At 45.9% G+C, this 25,549-nt stretch overlaps 2 protein-coding genes across 2 annotated transcripts; both read left to right on the top strand.

The window, feature by feature from the left end:
• Nucleotides 1–1,014: 1,014 nt before the first annotated feature.
• Nucleotides 1,015–3,353, top strand: LOC9654012 (phosphatidylinositol:ceramide inositolphosphotransferase). Its single transcript, XM_002983033.2, has 12 exons — nucleotides 1,015–1,301; nucleotides 1,366–1,455; nucleotides 1,525–1,611; nucleotides 1,670–1,738; nucleotides 1,788–1,868; nucleotides 1,936–2,007; nucleotides 2,063–2,123; nucleotides 2,177–2,279; nucleotides 2,353–2,448; nucleotides 2,525–2,577; nucleotides 2,635–2,750; nucleotides 3,060–3,353. The coding sequence occupies exons 1-12, from the start codon at nucleotides 1,269–1,271 to the stop codon at nucleotides 3,114–3,116; spliced, it is 918 nt and encodes a 305-aa protein (XP_002983079.1). The 5' UTR covers nucleotides 1,015–1,268; the 3' UTR covers nucleotides 3,117–3,353.
• Nucleotides 3,354–3,362: 9 nt separating this feature from the next.
• LOC112351033 lies at nucleotides 3,363–5,179 on the top strand. Its single transcript, XM_024688170.1, has 3 exons — nucleotides 3,363–3,576; nucleotides 3,621–3,890; nucleotides 3,938–5,179. Exons 1-3 carry the CDS (start codon nucleotides 3,408–3,410, stop codon nucleotides 5,131–5,133), a joined length of 1,635 nt encoding a protein of 544 aa, XP_024543938.1. The 5' UTR covers nucleotides 3,363–3,407; the 3' UTR covers nucleotides 5,134–5,179.
• The last annotated feature ends 20,370 nt before the right edge of the window (nucleotides 5,180–25,549 follow it).

Here is a 25,549-nt window from a genome sequence, read left to right as displayed (position 1 = left end):
TCAGCAGTAAGTGGGTTGCGCATTGGAAGCCTGGCCTGGTAAATCAGTAGAATCCTGGAACCCAATGATGCTTGCCTCTTTTGAGTCATGCTGAACAGGCGCTCCTGATTTAGTGCTGACATGGAGTTCTATATTATCTCGGGAGCGTCGAGCAGCACTAATGAAATCACTGAAGAGATATAGCATTTGTTATTTGCCACATCAGTACTTCTTTGACCAGATCAAAACACAAAGCGACTATAAGCCTCAAAAAGGAAGAAAAAAGTACTTTTTTCACCTGAAGAGCACGGCACCGGCAGTGAGAACGAGGTGCAAGTGGCTACGATGGAACGCCAGGCCGGCTAACTTGCACACGTGACTACTGTTCCATGTTCCGTTCCTTGCGTGCAGATAGCCTAGAGCCTGTATGAATCGAAAGATATCAGTCCTTCCTGTTGCTTATCCAAAACCAAAAGCTTGAGAAGAATCAAGTGATGAAGAAGACTGAAAACTTAGCTCGAAGCAATATAAGAGAAAACAATCATGAAGAGAGAAGAAAGAAAGAAAAAGAACTAGGATGGCGAGAAAGGAAGGAAGCTCGCAGCAAGAGTTCAAGGCCACGAGATTCCAGCCACGATGACTCGGGCTTGAAGAGGCTGGCCGGAGCTTGGTCAGGAACTAGAGAGTATGGGGATTTTTCTCGTAGAGAATGTGCCTTTTATACTGGTTTTGGAATATTCTATCTATGGCAAATGTGGTACTCTCGAGGAGAGGCGAGAGTCGGTAACTTGGAACGCACTGATAGCAGGATACCGCCATCAAGGAAACACCTCCAAGGTGTTTGAATCCTTCAAGAGGATGCAAGATTAGGGGTGCAAGCTCGATGCTGCGACATTCCAGATTGAGGGTATATTGATCAAAATCGTTTCCATGACAGTAATAAAAATATGAATATCTCAGTTGTGCTTTTTTTATTCCTTCGGTCTCCCTTTCCGCGTTTCCAAAAATATGCGGGGCATATTCGTTAGGGTTTTGATTCATTGATCTCTTTCTCTCTGTGGGTGTCGCGCTGCGCTGTTGTGGGCGGCCGAGCACAGCGAGCGCGCGGCATTTGGAGAGCTCCCTGTACAGCGCGCCGACCGTTCCACTCATCGAGGAATCGCATCGGCAAGATCCGTGCCGCGGATTACCAGATGATCCAAGCTCGATTCGTCTGGGAGCTCTAGCAATGCTATAGCCGGGGGGTGGATAGGCCAGCGACGAGCGGAGGGCTTTGGGGCGCTCCAGTTATGCCGCCCTACATTGCTCGGGAGGCATACAAGGTGAGTTAGCATCGATTGGTTTCTTTGTATCCACAGTTGTTTGACTTTGTTGGGGGTAATCAAGCTATGGAAGAGGATCGTGATGGAGTTGATGCTGGAGCTCAAGATTTTGTCCGAGAAATGGAAGCTCCTGCTGCTAGCTCTCATCTTCCAGGTAGAACGATTTTTTTTTCTTCTCTCTTTCTCATGCTCTGTTGCTTCTTTTGCTTCGTTCTCTGGGCAGTATGTACATGGTGTTGCTGCTAAAGTCGCTCACTACCTCCATCAACCTGGTCGAATCCTTCCGGATATTGGCTTTCGATTTCTCCCTGTAAGGCTTGGACAAATTCTTTTCTCCTCGTCTGGAGATTGACCTTTCCAGCATCCAGGAGCTAGGACGCGAAAGGGCATACATCAGCGAGACCTTGTTCACCTTCGTGTTTGTTACATTTTTCCTGGTACGATCTAGAAGTTCTCTTTCCAGCGCTGAATCGGTCGTTACTGCAGTGGACTTTTCATCCATTTGTGTTCCACAACAAGCGATTTTATACAGTCTTGGTGTGGTACCGAGTTCTTGCTACTTTAGTCGTGAGTCTCTTTCCCTCCCAATCTTTTTCGTTCGTATGCTTTGTCACTCAACACTTGCCATCCACAGGTTGCTCAGTGCCTCCGAATCATGTCATTTCTTTCCACGTCGCTTCCAGGACCAAACTACCACTGTCACGAGGTATATCCTCCTTTAAAAATCGAAAGTGAAGTGCTTCTAACTCGTTTCTTTCCAGGGATCCCCGTCAGCAACATTGGCGCCTCCAAAAAGTATCTCGGAAGTCGTGTTTCTCAACTGTGAGTAAAAAATCTCTCGTCCTGTCGAGGCTTAATCAGATTGTAACCTGCAGTTCCGTATGGCGTAATCTTTGGCTGCGGGGACTTGATCTTCTCCTCGCACATGATATTTACTCTTGTTTTCATCTGGACATACCAGAAATACGGGACAAAGAGGTAAGTTTTTTTCTTTTTTCTCTTTTCGTTTCTCGTGCTGCATGTGAGACCATCGTGGCTTTTCTGGATCCAGGTGGATAAAGCGGCTTGCTTGGCTCGTCAGCGTTGTTTTGAGCCTCCTTATTATTGCCTCGAGAAAGCACTACACTGTCGACGTTGTGGTGGCCTGGTCAGCGTTTTCTCTTCTCTTGTTTTGATTGCCAGAGCTCTAACGTTTGTGGATTTTTAATTTTTTTTCTCTCCAGGTATACCGTTGCCCTTGTATTTTACTTTGTGGACAGGCAGCTCTCGGATTCCGGTGAGAGGATATATTTGTTTATAACTGCCTTCTCTGGCTCATACACGACGCTTGCAGATATCTCGGAGCGTTCCTCTGGTCCTTTGCTGCCATTGAGGGGAAAAGATAGCAGAAGCAAGGAGGAGATGCACAAGCTCATGAACGGGGTTTCTACAGGAGATGCTACTGACTGGGTACGTTTTTCTTTCCTATCCGTTTCGGTGGTCTTCAAGTAGTAGTAGTACACTAGTTAAAGAAGCGGAAAGGCCAAGACGACAAGCATGCTAACCTCGAGTGGTTTTTCCAGGAGATTGAGTTTAGTCTCGAGAGATTTTGTCAGTAGAGGTGTCGTAGAGAGTCGTGGCTGCTGGTGGCTCTTATCTCGAAGTCTAGTGTTGGTGGTACGTGAGAGCATCACTAACGAGAAAGGATTCTAAAGGATCTGTCGCGTGTTTCATATGGTCTGGCTAACGCAGTCTAAAATTTTCTTTGTTTTCTTACAGAGGCAACGGACACAGGACACTTCTGTTGACTCGCTCGCAAATGGAAACGCAGTTTGAGACGATGAGAGCGGTGGGTGGCACACTCGTCTTCTCGTTCGCCTCGTGGTATAGTCCGTGGAATTTGTAGATTCAGCGTTCTCTCTTTCCTCTTCCGGGTTTCTCAGATCTGCAAGGCTCTGAGAATGTAGCTTGCGAGTTAGTCGGAGATGGACTCGGGCCAGATTGTGAGTGCCATCAATTTTGTTTAAAGCTTTCTCTTCAATCAAAACCAAGTGTAACAAGGTAAAAGTCAAATGAAAGCAAATGAGAGCCTTTAAAGGGTTTTATTTTCTAGGGTTTTTTTTTGTCATGGCGGATCCACTAATTGACTTGTGGAATTTGCCATTGAGCAATGATGAGAAGTGCCAGCTCTCTGTGAAGCTGGGTATGCTGCGGCTAGAAGGAAAGGATCCCTCAGTACTTTTCCTCGCGCCCACACCGGAGGACAAAGCGGACGTGCTCAGGAGCTTTCTGAAAGGTACAGTCTTCGGCTGTTGAGGCTACTGACGCATTTTCTTTCAGAGTCGGCCCCTCGAATTGCTAACGAGAATTCCTTGGATCTCACCTACAAGACTGTCAGCGAATATTGCACGCCAGTAGTACCCGAGCTTCAAGGCTTGGCGGGGTTTCTCCTCAAGAGGCCCGATGGGCTTACGATCCGCGTGAGTTCCAGGACATACAACCGGGTTCGAGACTACGATGTGCAGGGTCTCTTCGAGCCTTCGGATGGTGATCGCTGTTTGGGGCTTGAGGAGCATCTCTCCGGCTGTATACTTCCACCACCAGAAACAGGTTTGACGTCGCTGTATTATGTCATACTAATGGTATCTTCGTTGCAGGTGTTTCCGAGCTCTCATTTATTCAGGCATGGGATAACTTGATCAACACTCCCCTGAGAGTGTTCATGAATGTGGCCTTCAGTAAGGACCGTAATACAAATACTGGAATTGACAATTTACTTCCCGACGTCGTGGGATATGTTGGTGCTCGTTTTTCGCTTTGGATTGCCGAAGAGGAACTGGGAGGAACTGGCAATCTTCTTAAAGAGCTGGTTTCCAAGCGGAACTGGTGTTACAAGGCAATTCCTTACATTCTCGGTTACTCTGCGAGCGGTCTTGCGGTGACGTTGGTCGCGCTTTATTATGAAGGGGGGAGGGTTAAGAGCAGGCACCTGGCAACGTTCAATTTGTACGAAATTGGTGACAGGGTCAAACTCTTCATGGTTATGTCCAACGTTGGTCGGGTACTGGGAGGTTTGCACGATATGTGCATTATAAACAACGAGAATACGGAATTTGAAGTTGTGAAAGGTATAACGACCGGGAAATCTGTGAGGCTAGCTGGAGATCAGGTGATCAAAGGCTATCTGACGAAGGGGAGGAGGATGAAAGTTTGGAAAATATATTACGCTCTCAAGGGCTGCCCCAACATGGAGACTTGCTTGAGCAGGAAGCCGCGACATGAGAATGGCTCTTTTAAAAGGAGGATCGGCGAGTATATGCTTAGCTTTTCTCCTCGTCTAAACAGAACAGCTCGGCCTTCAACGCAGGAATCACTTGTGAGAGCTCTTCTTGATGTCTCTGAAGCTCTGGCCTGGCTCAAGGAAAAGAGGTGGATCCACAGGGACGTCCATTGGGGCAACGTGGCCTTGGACGAAGTAGCTGGGGTGTGGACGCTGATAGATGTGGAGGAGGCGTGCACGTTTGAAGAGGCTACAACGGCACATCCGTTAAATTCACGGGTGCATGCGCCAGAAATGCTTACAGGTTACCATGGTTCACCTGTGGACGTCTGGGGCCTGGGTCATCTTATCAGGAGTGCCAGCAACGTTCCTGCTCTTAATAAGATGGTGGATGAAGTCCTGTGGGAGTTGTCGGAAAAATGTTCGGCAGTGGATCCCTCAGATCGGCCTAGTATAGCAGACTGTAGAGTTGAGCTTGAGAGTTGCCGGACGCTTTTAAGCGAGGATTCCATGGATTGTGGTACTGTAGAAATATCCAGATCGGATCCACGAGCTAACGTGGAGACCATGTAAATATTTATATACATTTGGTAATAGAAGGGTCTCAAGTCTAACTCTATTGGTTGGCTAAAGGAATTATACCACATACTAATTGACATAGAAAAATGGTAGTTAAGGGAATAACCGCCTCAAAACCAAAGATGGTCCCAAGAAAATGACGCTTGGGAGAAGCAATGGGGCGAGAGCAAGCAGATCTCAATCACTCACGAGCCATTCTCCAGTGAGTGAAAAATCGATTGCAGAAGAAGACACAAGAGAAACGATGTCGGGCAATCGAACACTTTATTGTCTAGCAAGTTTGGCCAGTGGTTGAGACCCTTGCAGGAATGATGACAAGCAAAGCCCTTCTGATCCTGGTATTTAGTGGCACTGATTTTGAAAACTGGGCAAAAGAGATTTCGTTCATGGACAATTGCCTTCAAATTGTCCAGGGGACAGAGCTCAAATCAGCAGCCTCTGATGAAAAAGGGTTTGACCTCACAAAGATAGCTGCTAGGACCACATTTGGTAATCAAGCCCAACAAAGTGGAGTTGAAGTCCAAGTTTTTTGAGATTAGGATGGGATCTGATGGGTTCCCAGCGACATTTCTAGGCTGGATGAAGTCTATTATGCCTCAACTCACCAGTTTAGGTGAGGTTGTAAAAGAAGCAGACAAGAAGGCAGTTCTACTGAATGCTTTGGCTGCACAACCAGAACATGGGACATTGAGAAACGTTTTGAAGAACTAAACAAAGACATTTGTGCATTGCTGCTGAATGATGAAGGCACAGAAGAATCCACCAAACAAGAAAATCCAGGAGCTGCACTCTTTGTAGCTGGCTCAACTTTGAGGTCCTCAGGTTGAAGAGATAGCAGTCCAGCCACAAGCAGTTTCCAGAAAGCTCATGGCAGTGACAACACTGATGGCATGATTCCCCAAGTAGAAAGGGTGTGTGTGCAAGTGGACAGGACATTATGCAAGATATTGCAAAGACAAAGCTGTAGGCAAGACAAGAGGATTAGGCAGGAAGAATGCTAATAAAAATCCATCTGATCAAGCAAGGGTTTTAGTTGTTTGTGATGTAATTGCATTGTCTTTGTCAAAAGCCATCTAAATTAGTGATATAATTTAATGTTTGTTTTTGAAGTTTTTTGCTTCATGTGGAATTAAATATATTAGAGCATATTAAGTTGAGAATGTTATGGTTAACATTTCGTCAAGATCCTGTAAAATTTGCATATATACTTGCTCCAACCACCTTTAATGATGCTTTTCACTTGGCACAACTTTATGAGATATACTTCTTATAAGAAATAGTTATGTTCCAATACAAGTTAATGTAACTATTGCCTAAGTTCAAGGATAGAGGCAAGGATGTGGTTATGGCTGTGATATTTGTTGTTAGGCATGTAATGAAGTTAATTACACTTATTAGTGTTATCAACATTTTTAGAATTGGTAACTTCCATTTCCTAGGTGGAGACCTTGGCATCAATAACATCTTGTTAGTGCTGCTACAATAAAAAGTCTAGACACTAAGATATTTCTAGGAAATGAAGAGTTGAGCGAGTAACAAAGAGTCCTACCTTTCCATTTTTTTTTGGGGAGTATCATTAAGGGGTTTATTTGGCACTAGTTCATTTAATCTTTACTTTCTAAATTCATTTTTATAACAAAAAGTCTTTTACTATTCTCCCTATATTGATTGATACATGCTCAAGTTTATCCTCTATTGCTTGGTATATTGCCACATGTTGCTGTCTATATTTGCATCGTATGGTAAAACTATTTTTTATTCTTTATGGAAATGGCCATATGTATAGGACGAGACAAATCTAATTGTGTGTATGCGTGATCTCGAGTTTGAGTTGCAATTGTTGTGGGTGGTGCCAAGTTAAGTTTTTAACCTCATCTTTGGTATGAATTGGTTGCGATGCAATCATGCTAAGTGTGATTTTAAAGTTTTTCCCTTTTATCTTATATTTCTTTATATTTCGTCTATTCCTCTTTATCCTTTTATTTTTGCTTTTGCTTCCATTATTATTTTCTTTTATTTTCCTTTTATATTTTCGTTTTGTTCCTCTATTCCTTCTTCCAATCCTTCTGATGGTCTTTGTGTTGTAATAGTTGACTGGTGTAAGCTCCTGAGTTTGAACTTCCTGGGAGGTCACTTAGCCCAGTACTATTCAAACCCAAGGACGCTTAACCCCAAATATCCCAAGACCCTTAACCGATTGGAAAAGGGGGTGCACTCTTGTTCATGGGCCCTTTCCCTCTATATTTGAACCCTTATGGATCGTCTCTCAAGTCATTCCCTTTGGTTACTTACAATCCACCACGCTTCCCTACAAGTTCATGCCCTCGTGAACGGAAGTTGAGAGCCGTAGCTCTCCCAAGAGCCCCGCTCTCTTGACACCCTACCCCTCGGGTCAAGCCCAGTAGAAGCAAACTGGACCAGCCAGATGTCAATCAACATGTGGTGTGATTCCCCTAGCCAACCAACAGAGTCGAACCCGAGACCACTCTAATACCAAATGTAAGCTCCTGAGTTTGGACTTCCCGGGAGGTCACCCAGCCCAGGGACGCTTAACCCCAAATATCCCAAGACCCTTAACCGATTGGAAAAAAGGGTGCACTCTTGTTCATGGGCCCTTTCCCTCTATATTTGAACCTCTATGGATCGTCTCTCAAATCGTTCCCTTTGGTTGCTTACAACTGGCTCATGAAGGAGTATGTTAATCTTTTTTAATGTTAATGTAACTTGTCATCTAGGGTCAAGATTGCAACACGTCATTTTATTTCAATCGGGATGTTTGTCCAATCAAGGTTTTTATTCATCAACAATCACCAAAAGAGATTAAAATTTTACAGGGTCATGTGAACAAATTTTGCATACCATAGAATGTTAGGAACCTAGAGGTTTAGTATGTTTAGTTGCTTGTGCTTATAGAGAGTATAGCCAAACTTTAAATCTAATCTAACTCGGGGAGGGGAATTATGAAAGAGTTTGAGAATCCATGAAGAGTTAGCTAACACCTCATTGCTTGTGTAGTAAATAGATGAACTTAAGTAGGACCAAGTTAGAATTAGTGCAATAGGTGAGAACTTTGGCAAAGAATTTAGCTAAAGCTAAGGCAAAGGTGGTTGGATAAATGAGGTAAGTTGGCAAATTGGAAAAAGAAAATTTGTGGCTTATATAAACTAACAATGAGTTCATTAAAGGCTTTTGACTTAAACTTTTAAAATGAAGCTTAGAGGAAGGAAAAAAAGTTAACATTAAACACTCACTAAATAAGCATCTTTATTGAACAAGGCACTTTGCAATAAAGTGGAGGGCAAAATAAGATAAACACATATGTCATGGAGATTTAAGAAGAAACCAAAGTGCTTACCTTAAAAAGACAATTATCAAAATGTTGTATCCTTGTTCCACTACTTGTATTTTGCTCATAGAAGAATATACACAATATAATGCCTTCTTGTCTTGAGACCTTGCTATATCAAAATTGCTAGTAAAGTTTGAGCTCTAGGAATACTTATATGAGACAAGAAGGATAAGATTTTGTAGAGGTTAAAGTTTATCTTAAGCAGCCCATTTAGAATAGACATGAGAATGGCTAATGCCATTTGCTTCCTATAATAGATAGATATGAACTTCCATCAGCTAATAAGAAAAACTACAAACCTAGGTAGTGAACAATGGAAAGTGATGCCTTGAAATCCTAAACATTATGCTAGGTATGTAACTCACTTAGGCCTTGATCATTAATTTTTCTTTGTAAAAAACTCTTAACCATCCAATCTTAGGAAATCAAATGGTAGTGTATGGTTGTTAAGAAAAAAAATCACTACTAATAAAAATGAATGATTTAGCTTTCACTTGATTGGTTTACCATAATTTTTATTTTATTTTATTTAATAATTTATATGATCTATATTTTTAATTTATTTTATAGAAATAGAATACAAACCCAAAAACCCTAGCTTATATAGAAGTGAGTGGTCTGGGTTGAAATCAATCTGACGGCTATCAAAATCCCACTATGGTAATATTAGTATACAACATCATAACCGTACACTTGGACCTCACATCATCCTTTCCTCTTATAATGATGAAAAATAGTTAGGGTTCTCTAGTGGATGGGCTCGTGTCAGTTTGGAGTTCACATCTAGCAAAATACACAAACACTCACTTGCAAGCATGTCTCTTTTATTCTGTTATGCCCTTCTAGTATCCCGGCTTCCTTGATGGGTTCTTGAAGTCCATAACAATGAGTTAGCAGTATATAAAAACTTTAGGTGCTGCTTGGAAGACAAATATGTCATCTGTCTCAAACTACTGAGATTTGTAGGTTAGTGTGGTGCGTGGCCTCTTGATGATGCATGCTGACTGATATTGTGGTTGCTGCAGGGAGAATCTACATTGTATCTAGCCCTATGAAATGTGACCTGCAAAAGACATGTTTGGACATGGTGAAGATTTACAGCAACGAGGAGCTTGTGGAGGATGAGTGCTGCCTCAGCATTGTGTTTTAATTCTCCTCTGTTGATACTAAGCAGTCCTTTTGGGAGTACGACAACCAACAGGTGATCATTTTTCTTCCAAAGACGACACCTCTGCAGCTGGAAATTGTTCGTATGCAAAAGAAACATAGGATCTGCTGAAGGAGTTAACGTTCCATTTTGCCTAGTAATCTAATTTGTAGAAGATGTTTTGATCAAGAAATTGTATAGCTCAATAAAAACCCTAGCTGTCTCTCTCCCTGATTTTCTTAGGTTTTGGGCTTGTTGGTTTAAACAAAAGCCTAACAGATAATGACATCGGTTCCAGGAAGCATTGATAGTACAAAAGCCTATGGCCTCAACCAGCCTGTAGAGTGGGTTCCTGTGTTGTGAAACCAGGTGCTGTCACTAGGTTGGATTGAGCACTTCCTCATTGAGTTTGTGGCATCATTGCCGCTCCGTCCATCCATGCTCATGGAGTTAGCTCAAATCTATCAGTCAGAAGAGGATCCGGATGAACATTAGGAGGAAGCATCAATGGATCTGTAGGTGGTGCCAATTGTTCCTAGTCCTTTTATATGAAGCGTTTCAACTGTTGTATATACACAATTTTTGGAGGATTAACCTGTTAGATATCATACCAAATCTCATAAACTTGGAGTTCAACTTGCCACAACATTCAATATAATCCTTTTTATTGAGCAAGAAACCCCTTAGACAAATCATATATTGTAAGATTGGGAAAACGATCTAACACTAAGTCATCCACTTTATACTCCATATGTGGACGATAATGGGAGTTATAATGCCACTTTTGTCCCACTTATGTGGCCCAAATGTTTGGCAAACTCTGCTTGGATTAGTGGAAAAATACTCATCAAATACTGATCCTAAAACTCAAATAAACAGGAAATTGCAATTCACTCTAATTGTCCTTTTGCAGCATGACGGGTAGTATTACAAGATTGACACTAAATGCAACTATGCACATATTGAATAACATCACATTGTATCTCTGGCCAATAGAAAGACCTGTATAGCTTCTGTCAAGACCCCTAACAAGATCAAGACTGGAAAATGCAAAAAGACAAAGAGAAAAGCTAGTGGAAACAAAGAAGAGGCCTTAGACTGGTGTTGATTCAGATTGTGGAGAAATGAAACAAGGCTAACCTATATATACTATAGGTTGATGAAGCTCCACCACTCTTGGATCGAGGACGGCCTAAATATAGCTGAGGTCGAGGAGGCGCCACATCATCATTAGGAATGTGGCTCGAGACTCAGGAATCGGGAAGTGTCTCGAGAGTCAGGAATAGGGAAGTGTCTCGAGAGTCAGGAATGTGGTCTGCAGGTCAGGAATCCGGCGAGAGTTAGGAATGTGGCAAGAATTGGGGGATTCCTGACAGCACCCCCTCCTCAAGAACGAGTGGAACGAGGATGTGAACGAGAACAAAGAGGAGGATGAGATGAGTGGCGAGGGATGGGAGATGGAGAAAAAGAATGAGGACTGGGACGAGAAGGATAGCGGCGGTGGAAGTCCTGAACAAGGTCAGGAGAATGAATCAGGTTGTCCACAGGTTCCCAAGTGCGTTCCTCAGGTCCGTAACCCTTCCAGTCCACCAGATAGTAGAGTTTAGACCGTGAAATCTTGGAATCAAGGATGTCCTGAACCTCGTACTCAGACCCATCCTCGAGCTGCACTAGTGGAGGCGGAGGAATGACCCGATTTGGAATAGGACTGGGAATATAAGGCTCAAGGAGAGAGGAGTGAAAAACGGGGTGAATTTGATATGAGGAGGGAAGTGAAAGGCGATAAGTCACAGGATTAATGATGGCAGTGATAGGGAAAGGACCAAGGCGTTTGAAATCAAGTTTTGGACAGGGCCTGGTGGTGGAGATATTTCGCCTAAGGAGCCAAACTTTATCCCTGATATTGTAAGGGGGACAATCCTGACGATGGACATTGGCAAATGTTTTATGAGATTCCTGAGCACGATGGAGGTGGAAGGAGATGGAGTTGTGGATTTCCTAGAGGTTGGAGATAAATGCCTCAGAGCAGGGATTTGAACGAGGGGATTCAGATGGAGAAGGAAGTGAGAGATTGAATCGGGGATTTCGGCCAGAGTTCGCAAAGAAGGGGGAAACTCGAAAAGAGGAGTGAACAGAGTTGTTATAGGAGAACTCAGCAAGGGGAAGGATATCGAACCAGTTATCCTGATGGTAGTTGATGAAGCACCTCAAGAATTGTTCCAATGTCTGAATCGTTCGTTCGGACTGCCCATCAGTTTGAGGATGATATGCCGAAGAGAGGTTGGCCTTCACTCCAAGCAGCTGCAAAAACCGTTGCCAGAAATGAGAGATGAACTGAGGCCCCCGATCCGAAACCACATCTGTAGGAATCCCATGAAGTCGGAAAATTTCCCTGAATACCAGTTTTGCCATGTCCTCGCCCAAAAACTCCTTGGTACATGGCAAGAAGTGCGCCATCTTTGTGAAGCGATCCACCACGACTAAAATGCTGTTGAAGCCTCCAAAACTCGGAAGATCACTCAAGAAATCCATGGAGATGGATTCCTAAGGACCTGAAGGGACCGGAAGGGAACGAAGCAAACCTGAAGGAAGGTGGCGAGGTACCTTATTCCGGGCACAAGTGTCACAGGAGGTAACAAAAGCTTTGATGTAGTCGTCCATGTGAGGCCACCAAAAGTCCCGTGCAACTAGCTCATAGGTTTTCGCAATGCCGAAGTGACCAGCAGTCGGGCTATCATGGCACGCCATCAGGACCAACCTTTGAGCATCACCTTCAGGAATGTAAAGCTGTTCCCCACAGTACAATAAGCCATCTAAGAACTCGAACTCGTCAAATCGCCGGCAGTTGGGAGTCACTGGGTGTCCAGCCTGAAGATGGGGGAAGATGTCGCTAGCGAGATCATCAGATTGAAGATCATTTTTGATTGCATCCATCAAGGAGGAGTCCTGAGGGGCTAGGGAAATTGCCATAACTTGAAGCCGATCAGGACCGAGGATAACTTGATCCTGTTGATCGAAGGCAGGATTACCAGGCCTGAGATTGAGATAGGAGCGCCTTGAAAGAGCATCAGGAAGGCCTTGAAACTTTCCAGGTCTGTACTTGATAACAAAGTCAAACCGACTCAGGAATTGTGCCCACCTTGCTTGACGACGGCTTAAAACTCGGGAAGTGGCAAAGTACTCGAGATTTTTGTGATCCGTCCAGACTGTTGTTTGATGGCTTGCCCCCTCCAAGAAACGACGCCACTCTCCAAAGGAATCCACGATGGCAAGGAGCTCCTTGTCGTGGATTTCGTAATTGATCTCCGCAAGCTGGAATTTCCGAGAATGGAAAGCGACCGGATGAAGTTTGTGATCCGCTCCGAGTTGAGACAGCACAGCACCAATGGCAAAGTCGGAGGCGTCAGCCTCGATGAAGAAAGGTTGTGAGGAATCAGCATGGATCAAGACAGGAGCAGAACTGAAAGCCGCCTTGAGTGTGTCGAAGGCCTGCTGGGCAGCAGCAGACCAAGAGAAGGGAACATCCTTGTGAGTGAGATGTGTGAGAGGAAGGACAATGTCAGAGTAGTGATCAATGAATTTGCGGTAGAAGTTGGCGAAGCCAAGGAAAACTTGAACGTCCGACATTGATTGTGGAGGCTCCCATTCGAAAATAGTCTTGACTTTGGCAGGATCTATCGTGATATCCTCAGGAGTGACAAAGTACCCAAGGAACTCCACAGACTGCTGATCAAAGGAACATTTCTCAAGCTTCGCATATAGGCCGTGTTCTCGCAGCTTCGCTAGCACCTTGCGTACATGTTCGTCATGCTCCTCCAAGCTCTATTTCGTTAAAGTGGGATTTATTCAGTAAAATGGGACTAGGTACAAATTTTCAAGTATTTGAAAATGACGTGAAATTATATGTTTTTTGTCCAGGGGCTAGACATATCTGGGGCATGGTGACTAGCGCGGTGACTTTGTGTCCAAACTGAGTCCATCTGGTTGTATAATAAATCTCATTGTCAAGGTGAACAAGCCGAATCTGAAGCTAAAGAAGAGCGATGGCATGTGCGCACACACTATTTGTTTGTTCATTGAGCGTGTGGTGAGCTTTCCAAGATGAACGTCATTCCTAACCCTACAATCTGACGGCCAACATATTCACTGGGATGGCATGGGGCCCCACACGATACTGCAAGCCTTTGCTCCTCCTCCAGCTGAACCCTGTATGGGGTTCGATCGACAAGGGCCTTATACAAGGGTTGGCCGTTCAACTCAGTCTGCGCACTTTGCAGAGACCTTAAGTGTTTTGCTAGGGACGCAATCATCATGTTTGCACCCCCGCCACCCCATAGAGGTACAAAGAAGTTCCCATAGTTCTGGGCACCATGCCCATGAGTGATTATGCCAAACAGAGACACAGGCAGCTGCATGGATGAAGAGATTGCCTTGGGGGCAGGATTGAGTCGAGGTAAGCACGTCTTTTTCTGGTCCATTTTGTCGTAGATGATGTAGAGGTAAGAGTCAGGTCTCTCCATGGAGAGAATCTTGTTATGATAATATGCAGTCCTGCAGCTTCTCTGCTCGATGTTGTGGTTGAGCCGCCTTCTAACCAACGTCTCTCGCTCTTGAGCGATGCAATAATTCTTCGACAAAGCCATTTTGATAGCAGTGCACTCGTCACACTTTGAAAAGCTGGAGTACTTTCCTATACTCACATCCCTAAACCTGTTGCTCCACAATCTACTAAATCTAGATTGGCTCAGCTTCCTGTAGCCATTACTCTAGAGTTCCCGATTCACATCTTCCAATATAGCCCCCTTGGTATACATGGAAGGGAGAACTCGTTGGGTGTCTCGAGTTCCATCTTCCAAGAGGCGGGTTTTATGTGGTTGCTGCTCGCTACATGTCTCGACAAACCTCTTGAAGATTGCCTCTCCATATACAACATGACCCCTGGTTTTGTGAGTACCGTCGTTCCCATGGACTGCTTGTTGAACCCTTTGTTCCTCGAACTCAGTTTTGATTCTGTAGAATGTGGTTCGAGGGACTCCATAAATGATTCTCCATGCCTTCATGTAGACCAAACCCCTCTGGAAGACCATGCCCCCCACCTGATGTTCTGAAGCATCAACAGATGACCGTAATGCCTCATACACAAAATTGCGAGCTGCCTTCCAGGACAATGTCTTGTATCTTGCTCTCTCCTCTTCAATAGCATCCCAATCAGCATGTTGACAGCACCTCCTCTTGTAACAAGCAACTGTCGAGACCATTCGAACCTCCATCGCCATTTTCTGCCTTTTCGGTTCGTTGCTCAGATCCCTTTGGCTGCGCTTTAGGAAGGTGTACTTTCTTTTCCCATGAAGAGATGTTCTGTCATCAGTTGTAGTGGTGTTTGATTGTGAATCCTTCACATTCTCAAACACTAAGTGCCTCAATTTCCACCGCACAATGCTTCCAATAGTCAGACTGTTTTCTTCTGTGTCAACAACCTCTAAAATCGCAACTCCAATATCATCCCAGCCCAATTCTTGATTAGCAACCGCATCTCTTGGATCAACAACTGTGGCTAAGCCCTCAGCTACCACCTCCCCCTCGGGGTTGTTTAGAAACACCTTTGCCTGAATCCATGTAGCATGGTTCTTAAGATCTACGGAGGGAACATGCGTCGCACTTGCGGAGGCCATTCTGAAAGTGCAGAAAAGAAGTTAAAACCATACAAAAAATGATTGGAGAATGGCCTAAATCATAACATACCAAACAACCTCAATAGCATGAGGCCACATGCCATTATTCAAACATGCTATTGACACCCACGTGAAATTTCACATTCACAAAATTGGCATGAGGCCTCATGCCATCTTGATAAACACACAGCTGCAGGCAAGTAAAAACATACATGACAATATGCTAGCCATGAAATTGCAAGGGCCTAAGATGGCATGTGGCCTCATGCCATTTCTAAATGTGGTCCTAAGCCATTCCATGGTGAACATACCAGGAAGCACAAGTGCCGAATATCAAGAGGAAGCGGTAGCCACACCAAAGACAGTGCCGCTCGCAACACCGCAATTACTCGTAGCGCCGCTCGCAACACCGCAACTGCTCGTAGCGCCGCTCGCACAAACTGCCACTCGCATAAACTGCCGCTCGCAATGCCGCAACCGCTCGTAGACGCATAAACCACAGCTCACAACGCCGCTTACACAAGCAGCGCTTACTGCGCTCAGCGGAACCAAGAACACGGCGCACAAAAATGATAGACCTAGGAATGAGTTTGAGAATTCAAAAATAACACACGCTTGAACGTCACATCAAATCCTTTGACAAACCAGATCTTATGATTCCTTTGACAAATTTCAAACTGAGTAGCTTCTAGACTTTGCTGTCAGACGTTGAACTTTGTCACATCATGTCCTTGCCTCGATCCAGCTGTGCCATGTCAGTGATTCGAACTTTGCCATGCCATGTCAGCGATCCGCGCCAAGATTATTCGCCATATAAAGGAATAATTATGCTGTGTGTGTACGTCCATTTACGGCAATATAAGGCCACACGCCATTCAAAGAATAATGCTAGTCGAGCATTTTTTGGTGCATTTTTGGGTTCAAAATTGCATGAGCCCACATAAAGTTTACCTGTACCAAAAATAGAAACAACTTTATTTACTTGGGAATTTAAGTGGTTGAGGCATTTTTAAACTTACAAACACATGCCCTACTTACATTCCTTTGGTTGCTTAAAATTCAAAAATATTATAAACCTTTCTTTTTGCATTTTCAATGTTTTCAATTATGGTTTTTGATTTTTGCAGGACCAGCCTAGTAATCTATTTGCATCCCGTCATGTTTATAGCTAGCTTTCGTTTGTCCCCTTCGCTAGCCTGAGATACATCTGCTCGACATCTGCCTCTTACAGCATTTGCCCAGAAAGGGCATCTTTCTTCACGCAGCATTTGCCACATGTTTAGGGTTTAGGGTTTAGCAATTCAGTAGCTTGATAAACATGCAAATACAGAACTTGATGCAAAATCCTTTGATATGTTACAATGCCCCTAGGACCATAAACACATTTTAATAGAGAGGGTCCTTTCATTTCATAACTCCTTACGTAGATCTTGGTGAAACCAGAGTTAGTGAAGTTGGTTTCTTGTGATCCCGCATCTGATTGTGATGTCCCTTTGCAGTGTCGATGGAAAGGTCAATGCACACCAAATTGTAGAATCTTGGAGCAAAATAACGGTCAGATCTATGGTAAATGCCTCTGAAACATTGTAAGGCTCGTGTGGTCTTATATGGTGTCTGATCGAGATGCTTCTTTGCAGGGTCATCAAGAAAGACATTGTATACCATTCTGTAAAATCTAGTTGCGATCTAACGGTTGGATCTCCAGAAAACTCAAAAAAATCTCGCGCGTGTCAGAATATTCTAGGAATATACTCCTATGTGCTCCTTAAAATGGCATGCGGCCCCACGCCATTCAAGAGATAACGCCAGATGACGCCGAGCATTTTTTGGTGCATTTTTTGGGATCAAAATTGCATGAGCCCACACGCTTGAACGTCACATCAAATCCTCTGACAAACCAGATCTTATAATTCCTCTGACAAATTTCAAACTGAGTAGCTTCTAGACTTTGCTGTCGGACGTTGAACTTTGTCACATCATGTCCTTGCCTCGATCCAGCTGTGCCATATCAGTGATTCGAACTTTGCCATGCCATGTCAACGATCCGCGCCAAGATTATTCACCGTGTAACTGCTTGGCATCTGCCTCTTACAGCATTTGCCCAGAAAGGGCATCTTTCTTCACGCAGCATTTGCCACATATTTAGGGAGGGTTTAGGGTTTAGCAATTCAGTAGCTTGATAAACATGCAAATACAGAACTTGATGCAAAATCGTTTGATATGTCACAATGCCCCTAGGACCATAAACACATTTCAATAGAGAGGGTCCTTTCATTTCATAACTCCTTACGTAGATCTTGGTGAAACCAGAGTTAGTGAAGTTGGTTTCTTGTGATCCCGCATCTGATTGTGATGTCCCTTTGCAATGTCGATGGAAAGGTCAATGCACACCAAACTGTAGAATCTTGGAGCAAAATAACGGTCGGATCTATGGCAAATGCCCCTGAAACATTGTAAGGCTCGTGTGGTCTCATGTGGTGTCCGATCGAGATGCTTCTTTGCAGGGTCATCAAGAAGGACATTGTATACCATTCTTTATTTAGCTGAACATCTGGCATTTTTGGAAATACAAGATGCTTTGGAATATCCAATCATGCATGGTATAAATATAGCGAGGTGTGAGACACAAAATCCCTAGGCCCCAAAGTGGAGCCGGAAGGGCGCCACGTGGTAGTGGCCGAAGCGAGAGCCAAACGAGCGTAACACATTTGGACCAAAAGCTCCGACTTGAAAAGTCAAGAGCGGGAGTGGAACTCCCAACGAAGTGCTCGAGGAACGAGCACGAAGCGAGCAAAAAGCGAGGCTCCAAAAAGGGACCCAAAAGGACCAACACATGACACGTGGAAGTGTCCGAGATGGACTCGAGTTGGAGTCCGAAGTGGAGTCCGAGATGGACCCGAGTTGGAGTCCGAAGTGGAGTCCGAGATGGACCCGAGTGGAGTCCGAAGTGGAGTCCGAAATGGACCCGAGTTGGAGTCCGAGATGGAGTCCGAGATGGACCCGAGATGGACCCGAAATGGAGTCCGAGATGGAGTCCGAGATGGACCCGAGATGGAGTCCGAGATGGAGTCCGAGATGGAGTTCGAGATGGAGTCCGAGATGGAGTCCGAGATGGAGTCCGAGGTGGACCCGAGATGGACCCGAAATGGAGTCTGAGATGGAGTCCGAGATGGACCCGAGATGGAGTCTGAGATGGACCCGAGATGGAGTCCGAGATGGAGTCCGAGATGGACCCGAGATGGAGTCCGAAGTCGAGACCAAGACCGGGACCGAGACCGAGACCAAGACCGAGACCGAGACCGAGATCGGGACCGGGACCGATACCGAGGCCGAGGCCGAGTCCGAGTCCGAGTCCGAGTCCGAGTCCGAGTCCGAGTTCGAGTCTGAGAGGGTGAAAGCCCAAAGCGTTCGTCTCCCAGACTCTGGGGGGTTTGGTGAGCTCCAAAAGTATAGTAGGGGGAGGACTGCAGTGGAGCCAGTTTGGCCAGGAAAGGCCAGTTTGGCCCAGGAAGGCCAGACCCAGTGTTGGGTGATGAGCTGCCCACTGGGAAGTCCAAGACTAGAGTGAACACGGACCGACAAGCGGGGTAGCTTGGTGAAGTGTTCAAGATCCGGCTCTAGTTCCCCCGGGAGATCGACTGGCCGATGCTCCCAGTCCAAGTGTGGGTGGCACTACCTACTTGGATACCTGTCGTGGCTCAACGGAACCTCGCTCTAAGCCCATGGCTAGAGCACCTAAAGGCGAAAGGCGGGGAGAGTACCCAGGTGGCTCGCGTAAGGCCACGGTGTTCCGAAATGTTGTCCCAAAGGCCCAGACTGTGGAAAGGAAGAGGAGCAGTCCTCTGGGGTAGTGACCAAGGACACAGTCGTGTGGTGAGGAAGTCCCAGGGGACCGTGGGACTTAGTGGTCGGGCCTGTGGGTCTCGATCCAGTGGCAGTGTTGGCAAACACGGCCAGGGGCAGAAAGGGACTTAGTGGGGACTGATAGAGGGATATTGGGGAAGGCTATTCCCCTTGTCGGTGGGCATCCTAAGGATGCTAAGGAGTGGATCTGAGATGACCACTCACGGATGGTTTGCCTAGTCTTGGAGAGCCAAGACGGTGATGCAAGTGGTATTGGACTACCAGTGTGGCAAAGGTGATTGGGCATGGCCTTAGCGTAACGGGCTGCTATGTCGGTGGTACCTTTGAGTGTCGGTCATGGGATCGGACATGTGGAGCACTTGGACCAAGTGCAAATGTTGAGTGGCATGGATGCCATTCTCGGGGCTAGCAAGTCCCAAGTCCTAGATTGGACTTATGGAGGTTGTGAATGAGACTCCTCCAAGTGGGCAGAGGTGTGGTTAAGTGACTAAAGTAGAATGGAAAATTTAGTCGCTTACACGAGGGTATTAAATGATATCCCAATCATGATCTTTCTTTTGGATTTCGCGTGCATGCAGTCCGAGGAATGATGACGTTGCGGATTTCTTTTGGATTTCATGTGCATGCATGCGCGCGGCGATCCAGAAATTAATGGTGGCGCCCAAGTCCGAGAAATGATGATGTTGCAGGATTAGTGACATTTCGCGCGTGTGAGGTTAGGTTTTGCATTTTGCTTCGTACTCGCACTCGCACACTCGCGCTCGCATCGCGCTCCCACTCGCGATCACGCTCACATTCGCGCTCATCTACCTTCTTTACAGGTTTCTCGTGTGCATCGGCGTCCACTCGCGCTTGCATCACACTCGCGCTCGCATCGTGCTTGTGTGCATCGGTGTCCACTTCAAGACACACCCAGTTTGTAACTTCGCTGCCAACTCCGCCACCCACACACAGCCCACTTGGCATCCCGGGAGATTTCAGTGCCACTCTCCAACTGTAAGTGGCAGAGTAGCCTTGCTGCTACGATCCGCTGCACACACAGTGCACATTCGCCAGCGAGTCCGGCTTCGATTGTCACACCTCCATTCGACTTCAAATGGTAAGTCTTTTAGGCCAAGTAGAAAATGGCATGAGGCCACATGCCATTCAGTAGCAACATTGGCATGCACTGATTGGGCTCTCGAGTGTAGTCCGGTTACAGATGGCGTGTAGCCTCACGCCATCTTAGGATGCAGCCTCAAGACATCTGATGCAGTGGTGAATGGCATGTGGCTTCACGTTATTTCCAGCTGCTAGCTTTTCATCTGTCAGCTCTAATTGTTGTGCATTTCTGAACAGGCAAAGAATTGCGTTCTTCTTCCAGCCACTATCAATGTGGATGCAGAGAAGGGGGAGGAGCTCACCAGTTGGACTTTCGGGATGGAAGGCGAGGATCTGAGGCTGTACAACACAGATGGTGGGAGAAAAGAATGCATGGGGATCCTCATCCAAGTGACAGACACTCCATGTAGTTCCATGCAAGAATATGGACTGGCACTTGTGGTAGAGACAGCGTCCGCCTTCAAGATCCACCTTGCACATCCTAGCGGCTTCCCGGAGGGGGGCAGTGGCTATGAGGAATTCCTAGAGGGAGCTAGGGAGAAGTTGTCCAGGAGGCCCACAATTTCAAAGACGCTGCGGGTCTATGAAGATCACATGGAATCCACGGACCTCACCTACGGCGATGTTCAAAAATTATATTCCAACATTGAGCCGTTGAGAGTGACTCCAGTTCGTGAAGCGATAGGGAAGGGGGTCGATCTGGAAATTACCCCAAAGCAGAAAAGGGTGGTCAAGCTCAAGCCGACGTCCGACTCTCCTGCTCCAAAAAAGAAGCTACTCGGTGATGCCATTGCCTCGGGTTCGAACACTACACCCACCAAAGCCACAAAAACCAGGACAAGGACGTGCACTAGCAACTAGCGCGTGGCAGGTAAGCCTCGTTGCATGTGGCATAGCATATGGCCTCACGCCATTTCCATTGCAGGAATTCTCGAGTCTTCTCTCAAAAACACTGGGGGTCAATGACACACTCAGCATCCATAACATTCTACTCGCGACAAAAGTTGCTTTTGACAAATGGGTAGATGTGCTGAGGAGGTACCATGACGGGGAGTTGCTAAACTCAATGGGTGTGGAGGACGGCCGGAAGCCCAATGATTTGAAGCTCAACGCCTTGCGTTTCTCGCGGTCTCTAGACGACGACGACCTTCTGACAGTGGCTAATGCTCTTCTACGTGGTGAGGTAGTCTTCAACAAGACCAAAATGACTCCCGGCCATATTGTGACATACGAGGACTTGTGCACGACTCTGAGAGCTCGTGCGCTATTGAAGGATTGGATCTTCGAGCAAGTGGCCGTGGAGAGGGTGAGCATCGACACCACGCAAGAGATGATGGAAGAGCTGGAGTTGTCAAATGAAGACATCGACGAGTACGTGAAGGGGGCCCCCAAGTTCATCGATCTGCTGCGGGATGCCACGAAAAGTAAAGCTGAGAAGTTGGATCAGTATCCAAATTTCATTAAGAGGGATGTCGACCGCCAGCTTCAGAAACAACTTGACCCCGCAGCAGAGGCCTATCGAGAACCTTACCGGGTATACGTGAATTCGGATGAGGATCAAAGGTGGAGGAGCATCATTTCCCGCGGAGATGAGCAGGTCAAGAACATCTTTTGTGTGATGGACTTCACAAACGAGGAGATCACTCATGCAGACGAAGTCAGCTCCATCATTGACTTAATGGTGGGACTTGCGAAGGTGGAATCTTCAATCCACTATATGATCTACGACTCCGAATCCTATCACAAGTTCTGGAAGGCCTTGAACGAGGTGAAGGCTTGGTTGAAAGGCAAGGAGATGCGGGAGATCCATGGGATAATGGCTAAGAAGAAGATACTGATGAATGTCCGCATCTTCACACTTGCCCTTGTTATTGGTCCTGCAGTAGAGTGGGACTGGAGTGACTTCCCAGCTTCGTTCGACAAGGCCGATCGAATTGATCTGAGGGAGGTCAATTTACCCGTGCCTGAGGAACTGAAGACGGCTATGGAGCTTTCGAATCCAGAGAAAGCTCCAGGTGCAGCATGGGAAATGCTCAGTTGGGTCTTCAACGCAATAGCGGGTGGGTCACCTGCTTCCGACTTCAAGGGCAAATGCGTTGTCGAGTACAACTGCGGTGGACTATTCTTTCGAGCCGCACTACTCAAGGGTGTCCCGTGTGTTGCGGTGACAAACTCTATTGAAGAGGTGACTTCAATGGAGCATATAATTACAGTTGCCAAAGAAAAACAGTATCTTCTCTGCGAACCTGGTGAGTACGCACTTTAAGTTTAAATGTTATCTCACAAGCTCTATATGCAGGAGCGTGGCCACCCCCAAATGCTGAAACGGCGTTAACAGCTACTGTTGAAGATACCCATGTTGGGCCAAGCTCACAACCTGCACAAGGTAAGGTCACGTGAGGCCTCACGCCATTTTGATTATAGATCATTGTGAATATTCAGACACAAGGATTGAAAAGCGCACTGGTGGCGCGTCGAAGAAGGACCGTATGTTCTGGGGGACCTTGCAAAACGGCTTGGAGCGATGGTGATAGAGAACCGGCCAGTCCAGGAGGTGGCTGCAGAAATCAACCAAATGGCAGATGGAACGGTATATCAGAAGCCATTTGATCGGACAGACACCAGTCATCATTTATGGCATGTATATTGTCTAGCCAAGCACTATCCGCATCTCCATAATCTGCTCAACCGGATGGGTTCTTCGACCACTGAACATGAGCGTGGACGTATTAGAGAAGAGATGGCATTACTATTGGGTTTAAATCCTGATAGTGTGGAGAGTGATGAAATTCCAAGATTATTGTATAGGCGTTGGAGGCAAAAAATAACAGTCTGAGATGGCATGTATTTATTTTAAAATGTAACTTATTATGGCATGGGGTTCCATGCCATTGTATTAATATTAAAAGACAATTCTTTGAGAGGATTTGCATTATACTAGAAGTGTTACAGCATGTTATTGGAAGTCTATGAAGTTGTTTTATTAATAAGGGGAAAGTAAATATTGAATGGGGACTTAGGCTCCACCTAAACTCGGAGCAACGGAGCCAATATTAAAAGGATGGAAAGAAATTGGACGACGATGACAAGGAGAAGAGAGAGGTGAAGCAGTGGCAGGGGGAGGAGAAGTGATTGAGTAGACATTTCCTTGTTTAAAATAAAATGGCATGTGCCTCAATGCAGTTGAATTTTGTTATATTTATATACTATATAAAGGTTTGGAAACCTTATTTTACAAGTGGGATAATGACAATTCCCACTTTAACGAAATAGAGCTTCTCCTGAGTTTTTGAGTAGATGAGGATGTCATCGAGGTAGACGATCACCATCTGATCAAGAAACTCCAGAAAGACGTCGTTCGCCATGTGTTGGAAAACTGCTAGAGCATTTGTCAAGCCAAATGGCATGACAGTGTACTCGAAGTGGCCATAGCGGGTTCGGAACGCAGTCTTCCATTCATCACCAAGCCGGATCCGGATCAGGTTGTATGCTCCACGGAGGTCAATCTTGGTGAAGAAGCGGGCACCGCCGAGGCGTTCCAACAGGTCCGAGATCAGGGGCAGCGGATAACAGTTCCGAACAGTCACCTTATTCAAACCTCGGTAGTCAATGACTAGCCGCAAGCTCCCATCCTTCTTCTTGACAAAGAAGACAGGTGCTCCAGCCGGGGACTGCGAATGCTGAATGTAGCCCGAGGCAAGGTTCTCATCCACGTACTCTTTGAGAGCCTTAAGCTCGGACGGGGATAACCCGTAGATAGGCCCCCATGGAGGTGACGCTCCTTCCTGTAAATCAATGGGACAATCATAGGCAGTACACTAGCTTTTTTCTTGTCAAACACATCCCCAAAATCATGATACTTCTCAGGAAGACTGACAGGAGAAACATGCAAAGCAAAAAGAAAAAGAGGTTCTTCATGAAGGAATTCTTTCATAGTGATTGTGGAGATAGGAGGAGGCGTACGACTAAATGGAATGATGAGACGAGGATACGGTCCAGTGTAAGATGGAAGAGAGGAAAAAGAAGAGGGTGAAAACTTTATAGAGTCAGGAATAGAACCCCGATTTGAGTTTAGGGAACTTTTCCTGATTCGGACTCGATGAACAGTAGGGGAAGCCGTGGGAGAGATGAGCTGTAATTCCTTCCAACAAATCTGAGGCTGATGTAGTTGGAACCAAGGAAGACCGAGCACCACAGAGGAGGACTTGTTGTTGATGATGTTGAAGGCGATATCGGTGACGGTGGACCCGATGTGTACTCGAACGGGCAACATTTCCCTAAGTCCAGAAGATGGAGACACAAAATGCCCACCGATGCCTTCAACCCTCAAATCCCGTATGGTAGGAGAAAGAGGAACGTGATGTCGGGCAGCAAAGTCCGTGTCCATGAAGCAGGAAGTTGCACCCGAGTCCAGTAACGCCAGAGCCTTGAGTCCTGATTGTCCGGTGAAAGAAAGGAGACATGGGACGCGGAAGTTGTGGGAATTGGTGGTGGCTTTGATGAAAGGTGGTGAGGAGCTTGATAAAGAAGAAAAGTGATTTTTATTCGGGGAGTCCAAATAGACAGCTCCTACTCTGTTTGGATAGGGTCGTTTCCCGACTGCAATAGAGGTGAATTTTGAGGCAGAGTGAACTCGAGCAGTCGAGGAAGCTTCTTGGGACATACAGCTGCTTTGTGATTAGGATCAGCACAATAGAGGCAAAGATTATGAGATATCCGACGTTGCTTCTCAGCAGGACTCAACTTCCCTCTAATGAGTCGGGGAGTACCAGAAATATCCATCGGAACCGGAGCAGTAGGTTCAGGAGTATGCCCCGAAGACTCAAGCTGGGATTCCTGAGTCTGGGACGGAAAAACAGCGGCACGACGACTTTCCTGACGACGTTCAAAGAGACGATTGTCACATCGAACAGCTTTGTTGATGGCATCTGATAGGTCCTTGGGATCCTCCATGGTGAGCAACAAATCCTTGACACCGTTGTTGAGGCCGAAACGAAATTGGTCAATCAAGGCCCGCTCATCCCACTGAGTGTCCAAAGCAAGGAGTTGGAACTCTGCAGCATAGATCAAGGCAGGACGAGACCCCTGAGAGAGACGTCTCATCTTTGTGGTAGCAGCCCGAACCCGATCCATCTCGCCAAAACATGCTTCAAGCTTCTCTTTGAACAATTGAAGATCCATCAGCTCTGGAACCATGACCCCTTTCATGCTCTTCTCCAGAAGAGGAGAAAACCATGACAAAGCTGCACCTTCGAGCAACGTCCCAATCGCACCGAT

The sequence above is a fragment of the Selaginella moellendorffii genome, unplaced genomic scaffold (assembly GCF_000143415.4).
Source record: "Selaginella moellendorffii unplaced genomic scaffold, v1.0 SELMOscaffold_56, whole genome shotgun sequence".
Lineage (NCBI taxonomy): Eukaryota > Viridiplantae > Streptophyta > Lycopodiopsida > Selaginellales > Selaginellaceae > Selaginella > Selaginella moellendorffii.
This window is presented reverse-complemented; position numbering and strand designations above follow the sequence as displayed.

Coding starts and splice junctions, on each gene's coding strand:
- LOC9654012 (XM_002983033.2), top strand. CDS start 1,269: ATGCCGCCCTACATTGCTCGGGAGGCATACAAG. Junction 1,612..1,669: donor TTGGCTTTCGATTTCTCCCT/GTAAGGCTTGGA, acceptor TCCAGCATCCAG/GAGCTAGGACGCGAAAGGGC. Junction 2,124..2,176: donor GGAAGTCGTGTTTCTCAACT/GTGAGTAAAAAA, acceptor TGTAACCTGCAG/TTCCGTATGGCGTAATCTTT.
- LOC112351033 (XM_024688170.1), top strand. CDS start 3,408: ATGGCGGATCCACTAATTGACTTGTGGAATTTGCCATTGAGCAATGAT. Junction 3,577..3,620: donor GCTCAGGAGCTTTCTGAAAG/GTACAGTCTTCG, acceptor ATTTTCTTTCAG/AGTCGGCCCCTCGAATTGCT. Junction 3,891..3,937: donor ACTTCCACCACCAGAAACAG/GTTTGACGTCGC, acceptor TCTTCGTTGCAG/GTGTTTCCGAGCTCTCATTT.